The sequence below is a fragment of the Corythoichthys intestinalis genome, chromosome 3 (assembly GCF_030265065.1).
Source record: "Corythoichthys intestinalis isolate RoL2023-P3 chromosome 3, ASM3026506v1, whole genome shotgun sequence".
Lineage (NCBI taxonomy): Eukaryota > Metazoa > Chordata > Actinopteri > Syngnathiformes > Syngnathidae > Corythoichthys > Corythoichthys intestinalis.
In genome coordinates, this window is record NC_080397.1 from 8,318,556 (window position 1) to 8,339,565 (window position 21,010).

Consider the following 21,010-nt stretch of genomic DNA (forward strand, 5'->3'; position numbering starts at 1 on the left):
CCGGCGTCCAGCACAACCCACTATTTGTTCAGTGTTCTGCAATTGCTTGTACGCGACGAGACATCCTACACAGTGCCTTGTGCACTTTTAATCGAGTCTTTTATCACCTTTTCGTTGCCTCAAAACCCTTTTTGCATGTGTTTTACACGCATACTTTTAAGCATTGTGTTTTGTTGTGGTAGCGTTAAAGTAGAGTGTTGATCTGTTGACCACATTAGTCACGTAGAGTAATTAAACCACCCTTATTTGATATTACTACGTTTAAGTATTTTCTTAGGGCATGTTTTAGTTCTTTCTTCTTGTATGCATCTAACCAAAACAAGCTGAAAGCGCAGAGTAATACTTGTAGGACATGTTGGCAGAACACCAGCTTTTAAAGAAAACCGGCCACGGTTCAGTTTATGTGACGCAACTCAGCCCCACGGCTGTCACAACTGGTCTGTAATTGGCAAAGATTGGCTTTAGTTAAAAACGTCCTATATCGTCGGTACAATAAAATTGTAAGCAAAGCTTCATCTGACGGCATTTTTTCCTCGCCGAGATTTTGCAACAGTACTAGTAAACGTGCCAAAACGGCGCACATCTTTTAACGTTGAATGAACGAAAGAGCACGTTTTCCTCCGCAAAAGAAGTCGAGACTCGTTACATGGTTTCTGCACGCTTTGCCAGTGTGACGTAGAAGTGAGAAGCAGAGGCAAAGCATCCTTTAGAAGACATGTGTCAAACCGGTCCTCAAAGGGCCGCAGTGGGTGCAGGATTTTGTTCAAACTCATCAGGAGGACAGCCTTTAACCAATATGGTGTCTAACAATTGATTGCAGTCAGGTGCTGCTTGTTTTAGCAGAAACCTCATTGGTTGAACTGTCTGTGCTGAATCTCTTGGAACAAAGACCAGAACCCACTATGGCCCTTTGTGGAATTGGTTTGACACCACTGCTTAAGAACGTCAAACGGAGAGAACACAAGAACATAAAAGAATGAGGCGAGCAGCACATGCGTCACTATTTAATTTTTTTTTTTTTTTCGAGAACCCTGATCGCCTGATCGGATAACAAAATAACTGCAGCTGAACTTTGTAAAGTTGTTCCTCAAGGGTTCACTTCTTTTGAGCAGTTCAATGCTCACATTGTTTTTACACAAAAAAATCTAATCATGTTTTTAAGAATTTTGTTTGTTACAAATTTTTAGTACCGTTGTTCCGCCAAAATATCCTACAGAAGCGACACGTACCAATCCTTTCCCAGCTTTATACAAATCAACAATCCTTGATCACAGGTCTTCAGACAGCTCTTTTGACCTAGTCATGATGAACATCAGAAAATACTTCTCATCAAGACATTTCTTACCTGGTGTGTGTTTTATAGTGGGCAGTGCAGCTTTAAACCACTCAAATATGATTGGGCACACACCTGACCTAAAATGTTTGGTAAAAATTGGTTTCAATTGCTCTTCAAGTCTCCTTAGGCAGAGGGTTCACTTAGTTATTTTTCACCCTTCTCTCATTGTTTGCATGCTATCCTCATTAAAATATGACAACCTATAAATGTTTGGGTGGTTTTAGTTAAAGCAGACATTGTATTTTAATCAATGTGATTTTGACAAAGATGAGATCACATTTGATGGGGATTTTATGCAGAAATGTGAGAAATTCCAAAAGGTTCAGATACTTTTTCATACCACTGTAACTGATGTACGCAAGCGCACGGGTAGACATCCTGCCGTGTAGGATATTTTGGCAGAACACCATTTCAAAATAAGATTTGTTCTTGGGCTTGCTGTACTTTGAAAACACGATACTGTAAACTAAATAAATTGTCAAAAAAGGTTTGACCTTCAATTGGTATTTTTGACTGTTTAGTTACAAACATATGATCTATACACCGTGCAAAACTATTGTTGATGAAAATACACTGCAAGTCTGATGTATTTTTTCATTTTTTTTCTTTTTTAAATACTGTATGTCCTCCATTTTGACCTTCTGGAAGTGCTCACCCGACCTGGCTATAAGCCACAGTTGTCCATGTCTCAATACGGGATATTTACATGGAGAAAGATTTGATTGATCAAAAAAACACTTTATTAACCAAATTATCATGAACAGGCCATATTCCGTCCTCCTCATTCATATTCAATGGCTTATCAAGGATACCCGACACCACAAGCTGTAATTGTGTTCACTGAAGTAGTCTGGAACCCTAAAACAATTAACTTTTAAAAACTGATCACTAACATTACAAATAAGAAAAACAAAAGTCCACTTTACCGTGATTTCCAAGATAGCAGTAGACAGTCCTCTTAAAAATCCCCCCTAGTGCTTGATAAACTGTAATACCCCAAGCATAACAGCTTTGTTGTCCTTTGCTGTCCTCTTCAAAAATGTCTAACACCCACAGCTAGCCTTGAACTGTTTTTTTTATAATGCCATCAGGAATCCGACATAGCATTACTTGGCAATAAAGTCCTTTGAGTGCTGGATGAAAACGATTACTTGTCGCCAGCATAGTGTTCTCTGTAGATGCAAGAGCCTGTCTAAAGAAGCGCAATGTGCTATCTCTAATTTTCAATGAGGAAAAATCTGAATCAACTTTATGTAGTCGATTTCGCCAACAACGCACCGCACAAAAAAAGATTTCTCACTGCATACAGTATGGCAAATAAGTATTTAGCAACCACTAATTGTGCAAGTTCTCCCACTTGAAAATATTAGAGAGGCCTGTAATTATCAACATGGGTAAACCTCAACCATGAGAGACAGAATGTGGAAAAAAAAACAACAGAAAATCGCATTGTTTGATTTTTGAATAATTTATTTCCATCTTAGAGTTGAAAATAAGTATTTTGTCAATACCAAAAGCTTATCTCAATACTTTTTTATGTACCCTTTGTTGGCAATAACGGAGGCCAAACGTTTTCTGTAACTCTTCACAAGCTTTTTTTACACACTGTTGCTGGTATTTTGGCCCATTCCTCCATGCAGATCTCCTCTAGAGCAGTGATGTTTTGGGGCTGTCTTTGGGCAACACGGACTTTCAACTCCCTCCACAGATTTTCTAAGGGGTTGAAATCTGGAGACTGGCTAGGCCACTCCAGGACCTTGAAATGCTTCTTACGAAGCCACCCCTTTGTTGCCCTGGCTGTGTGTTTGGGATCATTGTCATGCTGAAAGACCCAGCCACATCTTCAATGCCCTTGCTGATGGAAGGAGATTTTCACTCAAAATTCTCAATACATGGCCCCATTCATTCTTTCCTTTACACAGTCGTCCTGGTCCCTTTGCAAAAAAACAGCCTCAAAGCATGATGTTTTCCCCCCATGCTTCACAGTGGGTATGGTGTTCTTCGGATGCATTTCATTATTCTTTCTCTTCCAAACACGAGAACCTGTGTTTCTACCAAAAAGTTCTATTTTGGTTTCATCTGACCATAACACATTCTCCCAGTCCTTTTCTGGATCATCCAAATGCTCTCTAGCGAACCGCAGACAGGCCTGGACGTGTACTAGCTTCAGCAGGGGGACACGTCTGGCAGTGCGAGATTTGAGTCCCTAGCGGCGCATTGTGTTCCTGATAGTAGCCTTTGTTACTGTGGTCCCAGCTCTCTGTAGGTCATTCACTAGGTCCCCCCGTGTGGTTCTGGGATTTTTGCTCACCGTTCTTGTTATCATTTTGACGCCACGGGGTGAGACCTTGCATGGAGCCCCAGATCGAGGGAAATTATCAGTGGTCTTGTATGTCTTCCATTTTCTAATAATTGCTCCCACAGTTGAATTTTTTACACCAAGCATTTTACTTATTGCAGATTCAGTCTTCCCAGCCTGGTGCAGGTCTACAATTTTGTCTCTGGTGTCCTTTGACAGCTCTTTGGTCTTGGCCATAGTGGAGTTTGGAGTGTGACTGACTGAGGTTGTGGACAGGTGTCTTTTATACTGATAATGAGTTAAAACAGGTGCCATTAATACAGGTAACGAGTGGAGCCTCGTTAGACCTAGTTACAAAAAGTTAAGACCTCTTTGACAGCCAGAAATCTTGCTTGTTTGTTGGTGACCAAATACTTATTTTCCACTCTAAGCTGGAATTATTCCAAAGTCAAACAATGTGATTTTCTGTTTTTTATTCCATATTCTGTCTCTCATGGTTGAGGTTTACCCATGTTGACAATTACAGGCCTCTCTAATCTTTTCAAGTAGGAGAACTTGCACAATTGGTGGTTGACTAAATACTTATTTGCCCCACTGTAAATGAATACAGTATTTATTACTCCTCTACAGTGTCAGTGATTTTACTATACTAATACAGTTTATCATGTTAAATATGCTTACCGTAATTTTGGGACTATAAGCCGCTACTTTTTTCCTTTATTTTGAATCCCCGCAGCTTATAGTCCAGTGCGTCTTATTTGTTGATTTGGGTTAATAGGAAACACTTTATTTGACAGCTGCGTCATAAGACTGTCATAAATATGACGTGACCCTATCATGCGCATTACTGAATGCTTATGACAAATATCATTAAGTGTCATCTGGCAAATTATGTCACTAACTCCATATATGTCCAGCTTGGATCTTTTACATCCATTTTGTGCTAATTATTTCTTCAGTTACTGTTCCAGTTGTTTCATTAATTGCTAGTAATGGTACTTGGTAACACTTTATTTGACAGTGTCATAGGACTTTCATTAGACAATCAGAATTATGACATGACACTGTCATGACCTTTAATGAATGCTTATGACGGATGTCATTAAGTGTTATCCAGCAAATTATGTCGCCAACTCAATTTAAGTCCAGCTTGGATCTTTTACATCCATTCAAAAGTGAGATAACACTAACAGATAACACTAAATGACATCTGTTTTAAGCATTCATTACTGCTCATTACAGTGTCATGTCATAATTATGATTGTCTAATGACAGTTTTATGGCACCACTGTCAAATAAAGTGTTACCAAATACCATAACTAGCAATTAATGAAACAACTGGGACAGTAACTGAAGAAATAATTAGCGCAGAACATGAATTATGATTGTTACCTTCGTCACATGTTACTGTGTACCCTTTATTATGTCATAAAGAACAACTGAGAACACGATATAAGCCTCTAGCAGACAACATCAAGTGTCAGGTCGTCAGCGATTCAGCATATGTCTGCATGCCAACTAGCTATTACCGCTTGACCTGATTGTTTCCTTTGCCTGTCAAAATCAATAAAATTCTGTGTCAGCGATACGCAACTGGTTCCCCTGTCTCGTACATGACAGTGCGAAGAAATGTTTTATCAAAGTCACCAGTGTTCAGCTGGCTGTTGAATTTGGTGAGTTTTGAAGCATTCTGGGGGCCAAAGTAGGGTTCAAAGTGTCAGCATGACAAAGAATGACTGCTAGGGGGCGCTTGGCACTACATAGTGTATTTGGAATTTGTCTTTACACGGTATCAAAGATTGCACCTGTTTTGATCTGCCTGCCGATTTTGGTGACTTTTGAAGCATTCTAAGGGAGTCAAATTGAGCTCAAAGGGGCTGCGGAACAAAGAATAACTATAATAATAATAGTAATAAAACCAAGGAACCACAATAGGTTACCTAAAAAAAACATTGTCACCTGCATGTCCATACTGTTCAGTTATGGATGTGTTCTAAGTCAAATAAAATCATATAAACTTTTATTTGTTTCGACTAGGGCTGTCAAAATTATCGCCTTAACTGGCGCTAATTAATTTTTTAAATTAATCACGTTAAAATATTTGACGCAATTAACGCATGGGGAGAACAAGTATTTGATACACTGCCGATTTTGCTGGTTTTCCCACTTGCAAGCCATGCAGAGGTCTGTAATTTGTATCATAAGTTCTCTTCAACTGTGAGGGACGGAATCTAATACAAAAATCCAGAAAATCACATTGTATAATTTTTAAATAATAAATTTGTATTTAACTGCATGAAATAAGTATTTGATACATTACCAACTAGTAAGTATTTCGGCTCTTAGTTCTTTTTTAAGAACACCTCCTGTTCTCCACTCATTACCGGAAGTAACTGCACCTGTTTGAACTTGTTACCTGTGTAAAAGACACCTGTTCACATGCTCAAACAAACAAACTCCAACCTCTACACAATGGCCAAGACCAAAGAGCTGTGTAAGGACATCAGGGATAAAATAATAGACCTGCACAAGGCTGGGATGGGCTACAGGAAAATAAGCAAGCAGCTTGGTGAGAAGGTAACAACTGTTGGAGCGATTATTAGAAAATGGAAGAAGTTCAAGTTGATGGTAAATCTGCCTCGTTCTGGGGCTCCATGCAAGATCTCACCTCATGGGGCATCACTGATCATGAGGAAGGTGAGGGATCAGCCCAGGACTACACGGCAGGACCTGGTCAATGACCTGAAGAGAGCTGGAACCACCGTCTCAAAGAAAACCATCGGAAACACATTACGCCGTCATGGATTAAAATCCTACAGCGCACGCAAGGTCCCGCTGCTGAAGCCAGTGCATGTCCAGACATGTCTGAAGTTTGCCACTGACCATCTGGATGATCCAGAGGAGCAATGGGAGAAGGTCATGTGGTCGGATGAGACCAAAATTGAACTTTTTGGTCGGCTCATCGTGTTTGGAGGAAAAAGAAGGATAAGTACAACCCCAAGAACACCATCCCAACCGTGAAACATGGAGGAGGATTTTTTGGGGGGCTGCGTCTCTGCCAAGGGTACAGGACGACTGCACCGTATAGAGGATGGATGGGAGGATGAATTGGGCTATGTATCGCCAGATGTTGGCTGACAACCTCCTTCCTTCAGTGAGAGCCCTGAAGATGGGTCATGGCTGGGTCTTCCAGCATGACAATGACCCAAAGCACACAGCCAAGGCAACTAAAGAGTGGCTCCGTAAGAAGCATCTTAAGGTCCTGGAGTGGCCTAGCCAGTCACCAGATCTGAACCCGATGGAAAATCTATGGAGGGAGCTGAAAGTCCGTGTTGCCCGGCAGCAGCCCCGAAACCTGAAGGCTCTGGAGAAGATCTGCATGGAGGAGTGGGCCAAAATTCCTGCTGCAGTGTGTGCAAACCTTATCAAGGACTACAGGAAACGTTTGGTATCTGTTAGCGATGCACGATAATATCGGTCACCGATAATTATTGGCCGATAATGGCAATTATGATGTCACACAGATAATCCAGATAAAACGAAATTCAACCGATAATGCAGTCCGATAATTATATACTTTGATTTAGCATCCAAATGTGCGCAATTAACAGTTTTGTCCAATTCTGCTAGTTTTAAGGAGGTGTTTTTGCAGTGTAGTAATGTGATATATATTAGGAATGGCTTACTTTTAAAGGCATTTTTGTGCAACTTGGGTGTTTACTCTCTAAGTAATTGTTGCCAAAAGCTTACCATTACACAATGTCTTTGCCATTGTTTAGAGGTTGGAATTTACTACTTGTTCACATTTGATGTGGAAAAAAAATAGCACTAAATTACATTTTTGCACAGTAGCATTAGATCTTTGTATACTTTAAAATTTTACATACATATTTGAATAGAAATATCGGCGTGACATTATCGGTTATCGGGTGGAAGGGGCAGGAAGTTATCGTTTATCGATATCGGTTGAAAAATTTATTATTGTGCATCACTAGTATCTGTAATAGCAAACAAAGGTTTCTGTACCAAATATTAAGTTCGATTTTTGTGATGTATCAAATACTATTTCATGCAATTAAATGCAAATTTTATATTTAAAAATCATACAACGTGATTTTGTTTTTTTTTTGTATTAGATTCCGTCCCTCACAGTTGAAGAGAACTTATGATACAAATTACAGACCTCTACATGCTTTGCAAGTGGGAAAACCAGCAAAATCGGCAGTGTATCAATACTTGTTCTCCCCACTGTAGATGGTTTGAATTGCGATTAATTACGATTAATTAATGTTTAAGCTGTAATTAACTCGATTAAAAATTTTAATCGTTTGACAGCCTTAGTTTAGACCAAATCACAACAGTTATCTCAAGGAGAAAAAACAAAACAAAGCATGTTTTAAGGTGCAGTAGCCCTACGCTGGATTTCGACCTACTTGAGCATTCTAGCTTTTTTTTTTTTTTTTTTTGCCCCCACAGGTAAGACTAATGCCCACCCACACCTGGCATCCTGGTAACACCACTGATGGCATCAATCTCATTCGTTGTCACGAGATATGTCAAAACGATTAAATTCAGCAAGGATCTTTACTGTCTAGGTCTTTCGCAAGATGAACACAAAATTCCCATTTTCATGTATTAGGACACATTCAACTAGATGCTTCAGAGCTTTTCAGGTCCCTGAATGTGTTTCCCTCCACTGCCATTAAATCAATAAAATACAGAACTATTTTGGCGACGAAGCCATTTCTTCATGTTGTCCTCCCATGTCGAGATGATGGCAGATGGATGCGGCATTTCCAAATTGTCTTTTTGAGTGATTTTGATGAGTAATTCCACGCTAGCTCCACTGTTGTTTTGGTTAGAGAAAGTGTAAAACGGAAGCAGTCAAGCGGAAGCACCTCGAAGCTCATCTATAAAAGATTTATTTCTGAATTTGAGGGGGCTTGGAACGGATTTGGGCATGTACATGGAAAACGCATCTCTACTTACAGAATTTTCAGGTTACGAAACTACTTCCAGAACCAATTCATTTTGGAACTAGAGGCCCCACTGTACATAAGTCCAATTCTCCAAGGAAATCAGTGGTGTGTCTGTGCTTACCCAGCAGTCATCTCTGGGCACAAGTGGTTCCAGAAGATCTCCTGCTTGAATTCTCTCCCCTGTCCAAGTTTTGAAACTCACAGCATGGCTGTAGAGCTGCAAGGATGGTCCTGCTGCCCACACAGGCGTGTTAAAGCAGTGGACCGTGATATGTTGCACAGCCTCAGTGCTTAAAAGGTGGATGAAGTTCATTTGGATGCGACTGATTCCCATCTCCACCTGGAAGATAAATAGCATTATTTTGTCTAGTGAATAGTTCCGCCTCATCCTATACTTGGGATAGGCCCAACCTTGGAGACGGTGACAGGTTTTAAGCAAGTCTGTCCTCCAGCAGTGAAGTTGCAAGTCACCTCGATGGTGTCGGCATCGCAGCCCAGATTTGGATCAATCCAGTAAGTGCCTGGAATAGGAGCAACAGCAGATTTTGGATTCATCAGCAAAACTAAGTACCAATCCAAACCATCTGTCTGGCTACATATGTGTGATCCTACCATCACGCATCCTTTGCTCACAGTTGAAGAGGTCTCGGCAGATTCGGGCTGGATTATTCCGCTTCCCAAGTGGGTTCTTTAGATTATGGATCAGAGAGCTGAGACGCTCTAAAGTCCTAAAAATCTCTGTACCTTGGTCCAGCATGGGAAAGTCCACATTCGGGTAATTCCGCTTTGAACAGAACATTTTCATTTTGGTTCATTTATTGAAGAACACCAGAATTTGCGTTCCTGAAATACTGTGCTGTGTTATTATTTTTGGGGCTTTCAATGCTGGCTATCAATCAGAACTCACCTCTGGCCCTAGTGGAATGTAGGAATCAATGATAACTTGAAAAGAAGACCCAAGCGCCTCATTTTTCTGCAAAAATCAAGCAGAAAGAATCAGACTACTGCACAAAGTTTGGACCATAACCAAATTTACTGTAAAAAGAAATACATACAAAAGAAAGAGGAGAACTGGTGCGACCCTAGGACAAAAATGCTTTTATTTTACTGTATTACATGACATCCAATAATAAGTTTGTTAGCATGCAAGGTGAAAAACTTACTGGAGGTCCTGGTGGTCCACGTGGCCCAGGTGACCCCTGAAATATTCGACTTTCAGATATTAATATTTAAGATTTCATATGATGTAAGTCAGGAGTGTGTGTTTTCTCTTTTTACTAGCGTTGAAAGAAGATCTATATTACTTACCCTTGGTCCAGGTAAGCCCTGTTGAGGATGAAATAGATCAATACTTGAGGGCACAGAATTGAAAGATCTTTATTTTTATAATTATTTGTTCATGTTTTTTTAAAATCGACATCTGCTTTAACATTTTTCATTTCAGCTGTCTTACTTTCTCATCAAAGCTGCATTTTTAGGTATAAAATGTGATGTACAAATACAGCTATTAAAACCTTTAATATGACAAGTGAATATTTGTGGTAATTCAATAAAAATACACATTTAAAAAAATAACTCTATAAAGACATGCTTCGAGATCACATTTTAGGTCTTGTACGAAATTTCACGTAACAACATTAACACGTTGTCAGCATCCTAAAATAATTGCCTAAGAAAATGAAACTGTTTGTAAATACCAAATATTGAACAAATTGTTCACTCTTTGTGTTACCTAAAAACTCCTATTGAAATGACTGAGGCGATTATTTTAGATGTCATTTTGGTATTAATGGTCTACATGACCCATGAGCATTGCCAGACATATTTCCCTGGGGCACATGTCCCAGTATAAATTTCACCGGTAAAAAAAAAAAAAAAAAAAAAAATAGTTTGGAGTTTTATTATGAGGGGCCGTACGAGACATTTTTCATTCTGGCTCTCTCACACACATACATTCTCCTTTCACATACATATATATTCACTCTCACACACATACATTCTCCTCTCACATGCATACATTCTCCTTTCACATGCATACATTCTCCTTTCACATTCATACATTTTTACTTTCACATTCATACATTTTTACTTTCACATTCATACATTTTCACTCTCACATTCATACATTTTTACTTTCACATTCATACATTTTTGCTCTCACATTCATACATTTTCGCTCTCACATTCATACATTTTTACTTTCACATTTATACATTTTTACTTTCACATTTATACATTTTCACTTTGACATTTATACATTTTCACTCTCACATTTATACATTTTTACTTTCACATTCATACATTTTTACGTTCACATTCATACATTTTTACTTTCACATTTATACATTTTTACTTTCACGTTCATACATTTTCTGTCACATTCATACATTTTCACTCTTATATTCATACATTTTTACTTTCACGTTTATAAATTTTTACTTTCACATTTATACATTTTCACTCTCACATTCATACATTTTTACTTTCACATTTATACATTTCTACTTTCACGTTTATATATTTTCTCTCTCACGTCCATACATTTTCACTCTTATATTCATACATGTTTACTCCTACATTCACACATTTTTAGTCTGTGAAATGTATGTTTGTATAAACCGTCCCGGGATATCAGCCAGATTTTTTTTAATCAACTTTTGAAATCAGGCGAAATGACAGCTAAAATAGGCAATTTTCAAAGTACTTTTATTTTGAAATGATACATCAGAATTTTATCAGAGTACTTTAGTATGAGTCCTGGGGTCGTCTAGTATACCTCAGAAGTGGACCCGTCCCGGGATATCAGCCAGATATTTTTAAATTAATATTTGAAATAAGGGTAAATGACAGAAATAACTAGCAATTTTCTAAGTAGTATTACTCGGAATTCCTAAATTATTTTTTATATCATAATACTTTAGTTTGGGTCTCGGGGTGCTCGAGTGCCTCTCTCAAGTGCACTCGTTCTTGGATGGCTTTCCGTTTTTTATTTATTCATATTTATTTTTTTCAATAAAGGGACTAGCGCTGTGAAGCCACCGCGTTCCATTATGAAGCCACTGCGTTGCATTACCGTAATGCACACAATGCAAACAATGATCCAAATGAGGGGCGGCTAGCTTGACTTCGTTTTTACGAGTGGAGGGTGGCTTGACCGCAGTAGTTTGAACGGGTCATATTAGCTCCCGCTTGGACAGATGAAGAAGTTCGTGAGTTGCTCGGTCTAAAAATGTCTCTCATTTCACTTTCAACTGCGTCATAATTAGCACTGTTGGGTGCAGTTGATTGTGTCCTTTGCCGCCGCTCGAGACAGGAAGCCAAAGAAGTTACAGTTTCTGGGGTTGACAAAATGTTTTGCAAAAGTCCAACTGCTTGCCGAAGTGATTGTGCGTCCTCTTCCATGCTGACCCTTAGTTGTTATTTTAGGAACAGTAACCCGCGTCAGGTTCTCAGCCAATCAGAGCTTACCAGTCAGAGCTAGCCAATCAGTATGAGGGGCCGTACAAGACATTTTTCATTCTGGCCCTCTCACACACATACAATCTCCTTTCACATACATATATATTCACTCTCACACACATACATTCTCCTCTCACATGCATACATTCTCCTTTCACATCCATACATTTTTACTTTCACATTCATACATTTTTACTTTCACATTCATACATTTTCACTCTCACATTCATACATTTTCACTCTCACATTCATACATTTTTACTTTCACATTTATACATTTTCAGTCTCACATTCATACATTTTCACTCTCACATGCATACATTTTCACTCTCACATTCATACATTTTTACTTTCACATTTATACATTTTCACTCTCACATTCATACATTTTTACTTTTACATTTATACATTTTCACTCTCACATTCATACATTTTTACTTTCCCATTTATACATTTTCACTCTCACATTCATACATTTTTACTTTCCCATTTATACATTTTCACTCTTACATTCATACATTTTTACTTTCACATTTATACATTTTTACTTTCACGTTTATACATTTTCTCTCTCACGTTTATACATTTTCACTCTTATATTCATACATGTTTACTCTCACATTCACACATTTTTAGTCTGTGAAATGTATGTTTGTATAAATAAAATATATGTGTATAAGAGTGAATATATATGTAGGTGAAGAAAGTATGTATGAACGTGAGAGGAGAATGTATGTATGTATGAGTGAAAGTATAGTGAAAACGGAAGGAGTCTAGTTGAAACGGAAGCCAGCTCTGATTGGCTAGCTCTGACTGGTAAGCTCTGATTGGCTGAGAACCTGACGCGGGTTACTGTTCATAAAATAACAAGGAAGGGGACGCACAATCACTTCGGCAAGCAGTTGGACTTTTGCAAAACATTTTGTCGACCCCAGAAACGAACTTCTTTGGCTTCCTGTCTCAAGCGGCGGCAAAGGACACAATCAACTGCACCCAACAGTGCTAATTATGACGCAGTTGAAAGTGAAATGAGAGACATTTTTAGACTGAGCAACTCTCGAACCTCTTCAACTGTCCAAGCGGGAGTTAATATGACCCGCTCCCAGACTACTGCGGTCAAGCCACCCTCCACTCGTAAAAACGAAGTCAAGCTAGCCGCCCCTCATTTGGATCATTGTTTGCATTGTGTGCATTATGGTACTGCAACACGCTGGCTTCATAATGGAACGCGGTGGCTTCACAGCGCAAGTTCCCCGGTGGCTTCACAGCGCTAGTCCCTTTATTGAAAAAAATAAATATGAATAAATAAAAAATGGGAAGCCATCCAAGAACGGGTCCACTTGAGAGAGGCACTCGAGCACCCCGAGACCCAAACTAAAGTATTATGATATAAAAAATAATTTAGGAATTCCGAGTAATACTACTTAGAAAATTGCTAGTTATTTCTGTCATTTACCCTTATTTCAAACTTTAATTTAAAAATATCTGGCTGATATCCCGGGACGGGTCCACTTCTGAGGTATACTAGACGACCCTAAGACTCGAACTAAAGTACTCTGATAAAATTCTGATGTATCATTTCAAAAATAAAAGTACTTTGAAAATTGCCCATTTTTGCTGTCATTTTGCCCGATTTCAAAAATTGATTTAAAAAAAAATCTGGTTGATATCCTGGGACGGTTCCACTTCTGAAGTATACTAGACGACCCCAAGACTCGAACTAAAGTACACTGATAAAATTCTGATGTATCATTTCAAAATAAAAGTACTTTGAAAATTGCCTATTTTAGCTGTCATTTCGCCTGATTTCAAAAATTGATTTAAAAAAATCTGGCTGATATCCCGGGACGGTTCCACTTCTGGGGTATACTAGACTACCTCAAGTATTGAACTAAAGTACTCTGATAAAATTCTGATGTATTATTTCAAAATAAAAGTACTTTGAAAAATAAACGTGAAAGTAAAAATGTATAAATGTGAAAGTAAAAATGTATGAATGTGAGAGTGAAAATGTATAAATGTAAAAGTAAAAATGTATGAATGTGAGAGTGAAAATGTATAAATGTGAAAGTAAAAATGTATAAATGTGAAAGTAAAAATGTATGAATGTGAAAGTAAAAATGTATGAATGTGAGAGTGAAAATGTATGAATGTGAGAGTGAAAATGTATGAATGTGAAAGTAAAAATGTATGAATGTGAGAGTGAAAATGTATGAATGTGAAAGTAAAAATGTATGGATGTGAAAGGAGAATGTATGCATGTGAGAGGAGAATGTATGTGTGTGAGAGTGAATATATATGTATGTGAAAGGAGAATGTATGTGTGTGAGAGGGCCAGAATGAAAAATGTCTTGTACGGCCCCTCATATTTTATGTCTACGTAGCATAATCTACAGAATGTGTCTGTTTAGTATGGTCATATTACTCTATTCAAGCCATATACACAATTTGCACACAGCTCCTTAATATGGTAATTTATGCACGTAACTTTGGCTGACTTTTGGCATATGATTTGATACTTCCGCGAAGCACTTTCCGGAGATATCTGACTTCCCAAGTTGGAAAATCGTCGTTCTGATGTGTTGTAAAGTTGTAATGTGGGATAAAAACATGGCTGCTATAAAGAAGGGCTGCCTATTTTAGTGCTCCAACGATACATCACAAGTTGACTGACTTTGACTGACGTTTTATAGACGCCATGTTGTAGAGAATCATTTTTTCGATTAATCCAACAACATGTGAATGCAGTATAAATTTTAGGTGCGTGTGCCAGTCATACAGTCGACGATACAAATGACATCTTCCCACCTGCTTTACATGTTAGTACCAGATAAACTGCCCCTCCTTGTTGTTCGTGTATGCAAATTGAATTTTTGCTGATTAGCTGCCGTTTTTTAGCTACTGCCTATGAATACATTCACAATTAAATGCGATTTGAGTGAGAGGATCTCACTCAAGAGCTTTGTCTAATGTTGTGCTGATATGATATGTGGTATTTGAACTGCATCAATACTGCTATGTTTATATGACCAAAATGAATAGAATCAATCTGTATGAATCAATTGCCTGGCTTTGGGATATTAACTTTAACAATTATTTTTGTGTGTGTTCTCATCATAATTTCCAGCTGTTTTACAAGCATTTTATTTGTTACCGCAGTCCCTGTAATCTGTAACGATGTCTTTTGCTCTTTATTTGTAACGTTATTTGCTCACAGCAAGGATAAAAAGAACAAGGAATGAGAGAGGTAGGCTAGGTAACCCACATAGGCAACATAAACCACTTTTAGGTCACAACCTACCAGTTGAGAAACACTAATTACATAACAGTTACAGAGATACATCCCCATTTCTGTCCAGACAAAGTAGAGCAGCAGAGTGTAGGAAGAGGTGAAGGAAAGATGGAAGTTGATGAGCATAAGCAAAGGTTAATTGACTATCAAGAAGGGATGTCCCAATTTTGATTTTGTATACTGAAAAACAAAAAAATGTCACTTTTTTACAGAAACTTATATTTTAATTATATATAAAAGCACTATTTCTGACTTTTTATGATAGATAAGTGCTAAAAAACAAATTTAGCTCGCTCGCCAGTGCCTCAGTCTTATATTAGGTCTAGTGACGCCTCTGACATGACCCAAAATGTGATGTCCACATATGCGAACGCCAGGTCTCTACTATAATTATTGATATATTTTTAGGCCGGGGGTCAAAATCTTACTTGCTTCATTCTCTCGCTTCTTGGTGAGGACACTCATTAAAAAGGCATTATTCATAGGTGGATCAGAATAAAATTTAGTGGCAGTGTATACCGATACATATCGATCCCACGCTCCGGATTTGTAATTTTCTTGTCTAAGACCTGATCAATTAGATTAATTAATTACAGACTTATTATTGCCATATAGGTTTTGAGTTAGCCACTGGAGGGCATTTGTGCTTTTTGGGTTTGCTTATTCCTCTCTCAGTCAAAACGGATTGGACGTTGAGCGCCAGTGATAAATGAGTGCCTGAAAAAGGGCCAAATGGATTGGTGTGGAAGACGACCACCGTTAAATTCAAGTGTCACTCTGAATATAGCAACAGTAGTGCACAATATGAAAGTGCCAAAGGGCATGAGAGACTCATCCATATGGAGCCGCTACACTAAGCATGCCATCCAGCACTCACAGTCCAGACAGAAAGGGATTTGTCAAAAGTTTCTCACGCACCATGTCCCCCTGACTTCCTTTGTCACCTTGCAGTCCCTGACAAGAGAGAAAGCGGGGGGTCACTCGGAGGACCATGAAACTGTCAGACACGATGTGTTATACAGGTACGTACAGGATGGCCGCTGGGGCCAATGATTCCAACAGGGCCCAATGCTCCATCCATACCCTGGAAAGCAAGGGCAAGTTTTAGTGATTTAGAGCAGCAGTACCCAACCAATATGATTTATTTGAAACATCAGGTATATGTGTCTATATGTGTCTGTCCCTCTTGTATAGACCCACAAGCTTCATTAATTTTATTCATTCATACATACACACATATATACAGTGCCTTGCAAAAGTATTCGGCCCTCTTGAACCTTGCAACCTTTCGCCACATTTCAGGCTTCAAACATTCATTCATTCATAAGATATAAAATTTTAATTTTTTGTCAAAAATCAACAACAAGTGGGACACAATCGTGAAGTGGAACAACATTTATTGGATAATTTAAACTTTTTCAACAAATAAAAAACTGAAAAGTGGGGCGTGCAATATTATTCGGCCCCCTTGCATTAATACTTTGTAGTGCCACCTTTTGCTCCAATTACAGCTGCAAGTTGCTTGGGGTATGTTTCTATCAGTTTTGCACATCGAGAGACTGACATTCTTGCCCATTCTTCCTTGCAAAACAGCTCGAGCTCAGTGAGGTTGGATGGAGAGTGTTTGTGAACAGCAGTCTTCAGCTCTTTCCACAGATTCTCGATTGGATTCAGGTCTGGACTTTGACTTGGCCATTCTAACACCTGGATACGTTTATTTTTGAACCATTCCATTGTAGATTTGGCTTTATGTTTTGGATCATTGTCCTGTTGGAAGATAAATCTCCGTCCCAGTCTCAGGTCTTGTGCAGATACCAACAGGCTTTCTGTATATATATATATATATATATATATATATTTCTTACCTAAAAATGTAATTACGCTTGATAACACAGATCACTTCAATGCTACATGTTTTTCCCACGTGTTTCAATTTAGTTTCCATTTGTGTCAAGCTATTTTTAAGTTAAGTTTTAAGTTAGTCTAAACTGTAAGTACTGGTAGGATTTTGAGTTTTTGCAGTGTTCAAAATAAATGTATGATACCTGCTGTATTGGAGCACATTTATTCAGCAATGACTACTGAGCTAAAACTGACAGCTTAATTTTACACCCTCATCACTCTACAGCGCTGTGTTTTTACAGATTAAATAAAGCCTGTATGTAACACACGTTAGCCACGCATCGACAGTGGTCATAATCAATGGAAACCTAACCCTCCGAAGGGCTAACGTTACGTGAGCATGTGACAGTAACGTTGTATTTATTAGTGATGAGAAGTCTACTGCTTAAAGATGGCGGCTGTTTACTAACGCTGCCCAGACACGGCCGAGTCTGTCATTTCGCATCTAGTCCTAAATGCATGCGATATCTATGAGACGCATCGGACACTACCTGCTACCAAACTAGCATCAAGCGGGCATAGTTTTTAGCAACGTCGGCGTAGTTTGTAGCGGCTGTAGGCTGCGGTAAGTTTTTCTTTTTATTGCTTCTTCCTCTACGCACGTGACGTCAGCACGTTGTCCCACATTAAAAGTACTCCGGGCAAAACAGGATGCTTAGAGCTGGCAAAATTAAACGATTCTTCGAGGTGAATAAAATTACTCGGATCAGTTTTTACATATATATATATATATATATATATATATATATATATATATATATATATACACATATATATATATATATATACACAGTATATATATATATATATATATATATATACACACAGACACAGATATACAGCGTATCACAAAAGTGAATACACCCTTGGCATTTCTGCGGATATTTAAGTATATCTTTTCATGGGACAACACGGACAAAATGACACTTTGACACAATAAAAAGTAGTCTGTGTGCAGCTTATATCATAGAGTTAATTTATTTTCCCCTCAAAATAACTCAAAATATAGCGATTAATATCTAAACCCCTGGCAAAAAAAGTGAGTACACCCCTTAGAAACTACATCCCTAAATGTCCAAATTGAGTACTGCTTGTCATTTTCCCTCCAAAATGTCATGTGACTCGTTAGTGTTACTAGGTGCAGGTGTGCATAGGGAGCAGGTGTGTTCAAATTTGTAGTGCAGCTCTCACACTGTTTAATACTGGTCAATGAAAGCTCCAACATGGCACCACATGGCAAAGAACTCTCTGAGGATCTTAAAAGACATATTGTTGCACTACATGAAGATGGCCAAGGCTACAAGAAGATTGCCAACACCCTGAAACTGAGCTGCAGCACAGTGACTAAGATCCTCCAGCTTTTTAAAAGAACAGGGTCCACTCAGAACAGGCCTCGGGTTGGTCGTCCAAAGAAGCTGAGCGCACGTGGTGAGCGCCACATCCAAATGCTTTCTTTGAAAGATCATTGCAGGCGTGCTGTCAGCATTGCTGCAGAGATTGAAGAGGTGGTGGGTCATCCTGTTGGTGGTCAGACCATACGCCGCACTCTATATGAAATTGGTGTGCACGGCTGTCACCCCAGCAGAAAGCCTCTTCTGAAAACGGTACACAAGAAAGCCCGCCAACAGTTTGCTGAAGATATGTCAGCAAAGCACATGGTTTACTGGAACCATGTCCTATGGTCTGATGAGACGAAGATTACCGTATTGGCCCAAATATGAGACGGCCCTGATTATAAGACGACCCCTCTTTTTCAAGACTAAAGTTTGAAAAAAGACTTTTTGAACACCAAACTAATTTTTATACAGAAAATAATTACAGCACATCTGAAACATGATTATAACAATATATTTAGAGAGAAAAAGCATGTTATTTTGCCTCATTCAAATCTTAATATCTGAACATTTAAATATGTAAACTAAAGTGCAATCACATTCGTAAATGAATGGCTTCTGGTTTTTGAAATGTAATTAAACCAATCTATTGTGATAAAACAACAAAATTGCAATAACTGCATTAACCATCAAAGTGAAGTCTAACTGTAACTGTAGTCTTGAAACAAATCTGAATAAGGAAAAACAATGCAATATAATAATGCAAACTGGTTAAACTTGAGAGTAGCTGAGATCTGTCATGACAGAACATCGCTTCAATGATATCTGGCGCCATCTAGCGTCGTGAATGGGTATAATTTCTAGACCACAAATATAAGACGACCCCCACTTTTTCAGTCTTATTTCAATGCAAAAAACACTGTCATATATTCGGGCCAGTACGGTAATTTGTTTGGTTCTGAGGATCTAAAGCATGTGTGGCAGCGACCAGGTGGGGAGTACAAAAGATAAGTGTGTCATGCCTACAGTCAAGCATGGTGGTGGGAATGTCATGGTCTGGAGATGCATGAGTGCTGCAGGTGTCGGAGAGTTACAATCCATTGAGGGAAACATGAACTCCAACATGTACTGTGAAATACAGCAGCAGAGCATGATCCCCTCCCTCCAGAAACTGGGTCGCAGGACAGTGTTCCAGCATGCCAATGACCCCAAACACATCTCCAAGATGACCACTGCTTTACTGAAGAGGCTGAGGGTAAAGGTGATGGACTGGCCAAGCATGTCTCCAGACTTGAACCCAATAGAACATTTTTGCGGGATCCTCAAGTGGAAGGTAGAGGTGCGCAAAGTCTCAAATATCCGGCAGCTCCGCAACGTCGTCACGGAGGAGTGGAAGAGCATTCCAGTGGCAACTTGTGAAGCTCTGTTCAACTCTATGCCCAGGAGGGTAAAGGCAGTTCTGGATAATAGTGGTGGCCACACAAAATATTGACAGTTGACATGTTGTATGTTAATATTAACAACTTTCACTCAGAGGTGTACTCACTTTTGTTGCCAGGGGTTTAGATATCAATGGCTATATTTTGAGTTATTTTGAGGGGAAAATAAAGTAACTGTATTATATAAGCTGCACACAGACTACTTTTCATTGACTCAAAGTGTCATTCATTTTGTCAGTGATGTGCCATGAAAAGATATACTTAAATATCTGCAGAAATGCGAGGGGTGTACTCACTTTTGTAATACACTGTATATACAGTATGTATACATATATATATATATATACAGTGGGGAGAACAAGTATTTGATACACTGCCAATGGGTTTTCCCATTGGCAGTGTATATATACTCGGCATATATATATACATATATATACATATATATACACATATATATACACACACACACACACACACACATATATATATATATTGCGTTACAGCACATTAAATTGGTTCACAGGGAAAAATACATTAAGACTGCTGATATAGAATGAAAGCGTTAGAGTAAACCATATAAACAAATACTTACTGTCAGTCCTCGCGGTCCTTTAGGTCCCTGTATTCCTGTTGAGCCCATGTCTCCTTGGGGTCCCTGGAAAAATATATTTGTGTTACTTCCACCAGTTGATGAAACTTGTGGAAGTTATATATTCGGTTCCCAGTATGTAAGATAACTCAAGAATTAATAAAGGGGATTATTATCAGATATGCAGGATGTTTGTAATATGAAATGGAAGAGGTCAAATCTCATAGAGGTCGGAAAAGAACATGGTTTATTTAACTCAAATTTTCAGGGTCGGTGACGTAATGACACCAGAAAGGGCCAAAGATCGCAAAGGTCAGAAGTATGGCGATGCTTTGAGTTTGCGGCTTAGGCAGAAGTCTACTTAAGCGGGAAAAAAAGGAT

The 21,010-nt window shown here is 38.6% G+C and overlaps 1 protein-coding gene across 3 annotated transcripts in view; it reads right to left on the minus strand.

The window, feature by feature from the left end:
* Positions 1-21,010, minus strand: part of LOC130913048 (collagen alpha-1(XXVII) chain B-like) — a 159,476-nt gene that overhangs the window by 1,280 nt on the left and 137,186 nt on the right. For all 3 annotated transcript variants that reach the window (XM_057831323.1, XM_057831324.1, XM_057831322.1), the window contains exons 51-60: positions 20,633-20,695; positions 16,396-16,449; positions 16,284-16,319; positions 9,923-9,940; positions 9,778-9,813; positions 9,670-9,696; positions 9,522-9,587; positions 9,227-9,398; positions 9,026-9,135; positions 8,736-8,954 (exon numbers count right to left, since the gene is read on the minus strand). In XM_057831323.1, coding sequence (XP_057687306.1) covers positions 8,736-8,954; positions 9,026-9,135; positions 9,227-9,398; positions 9,522-9,587; positions 9,670-9,696; positions 9,778-9,813; positions 9,923-9,940; positions 16,284-16,319; positions 16,396-16,449; positions 20,633-20,695 — 801 coding nt within the window. The remainder of the gene's footprint in view (positions 1-8,735; positions 8,955-9,025; positions 9,136-9,226; positions 9,399-9,521; positions 9,588-9,669; positions 9,697-9,777; positions 9,814-9,922; positions 9,941-16,283; positions 16,320-16,395; positions 16,450-20,632; positions 20,696-21,010) is intronic.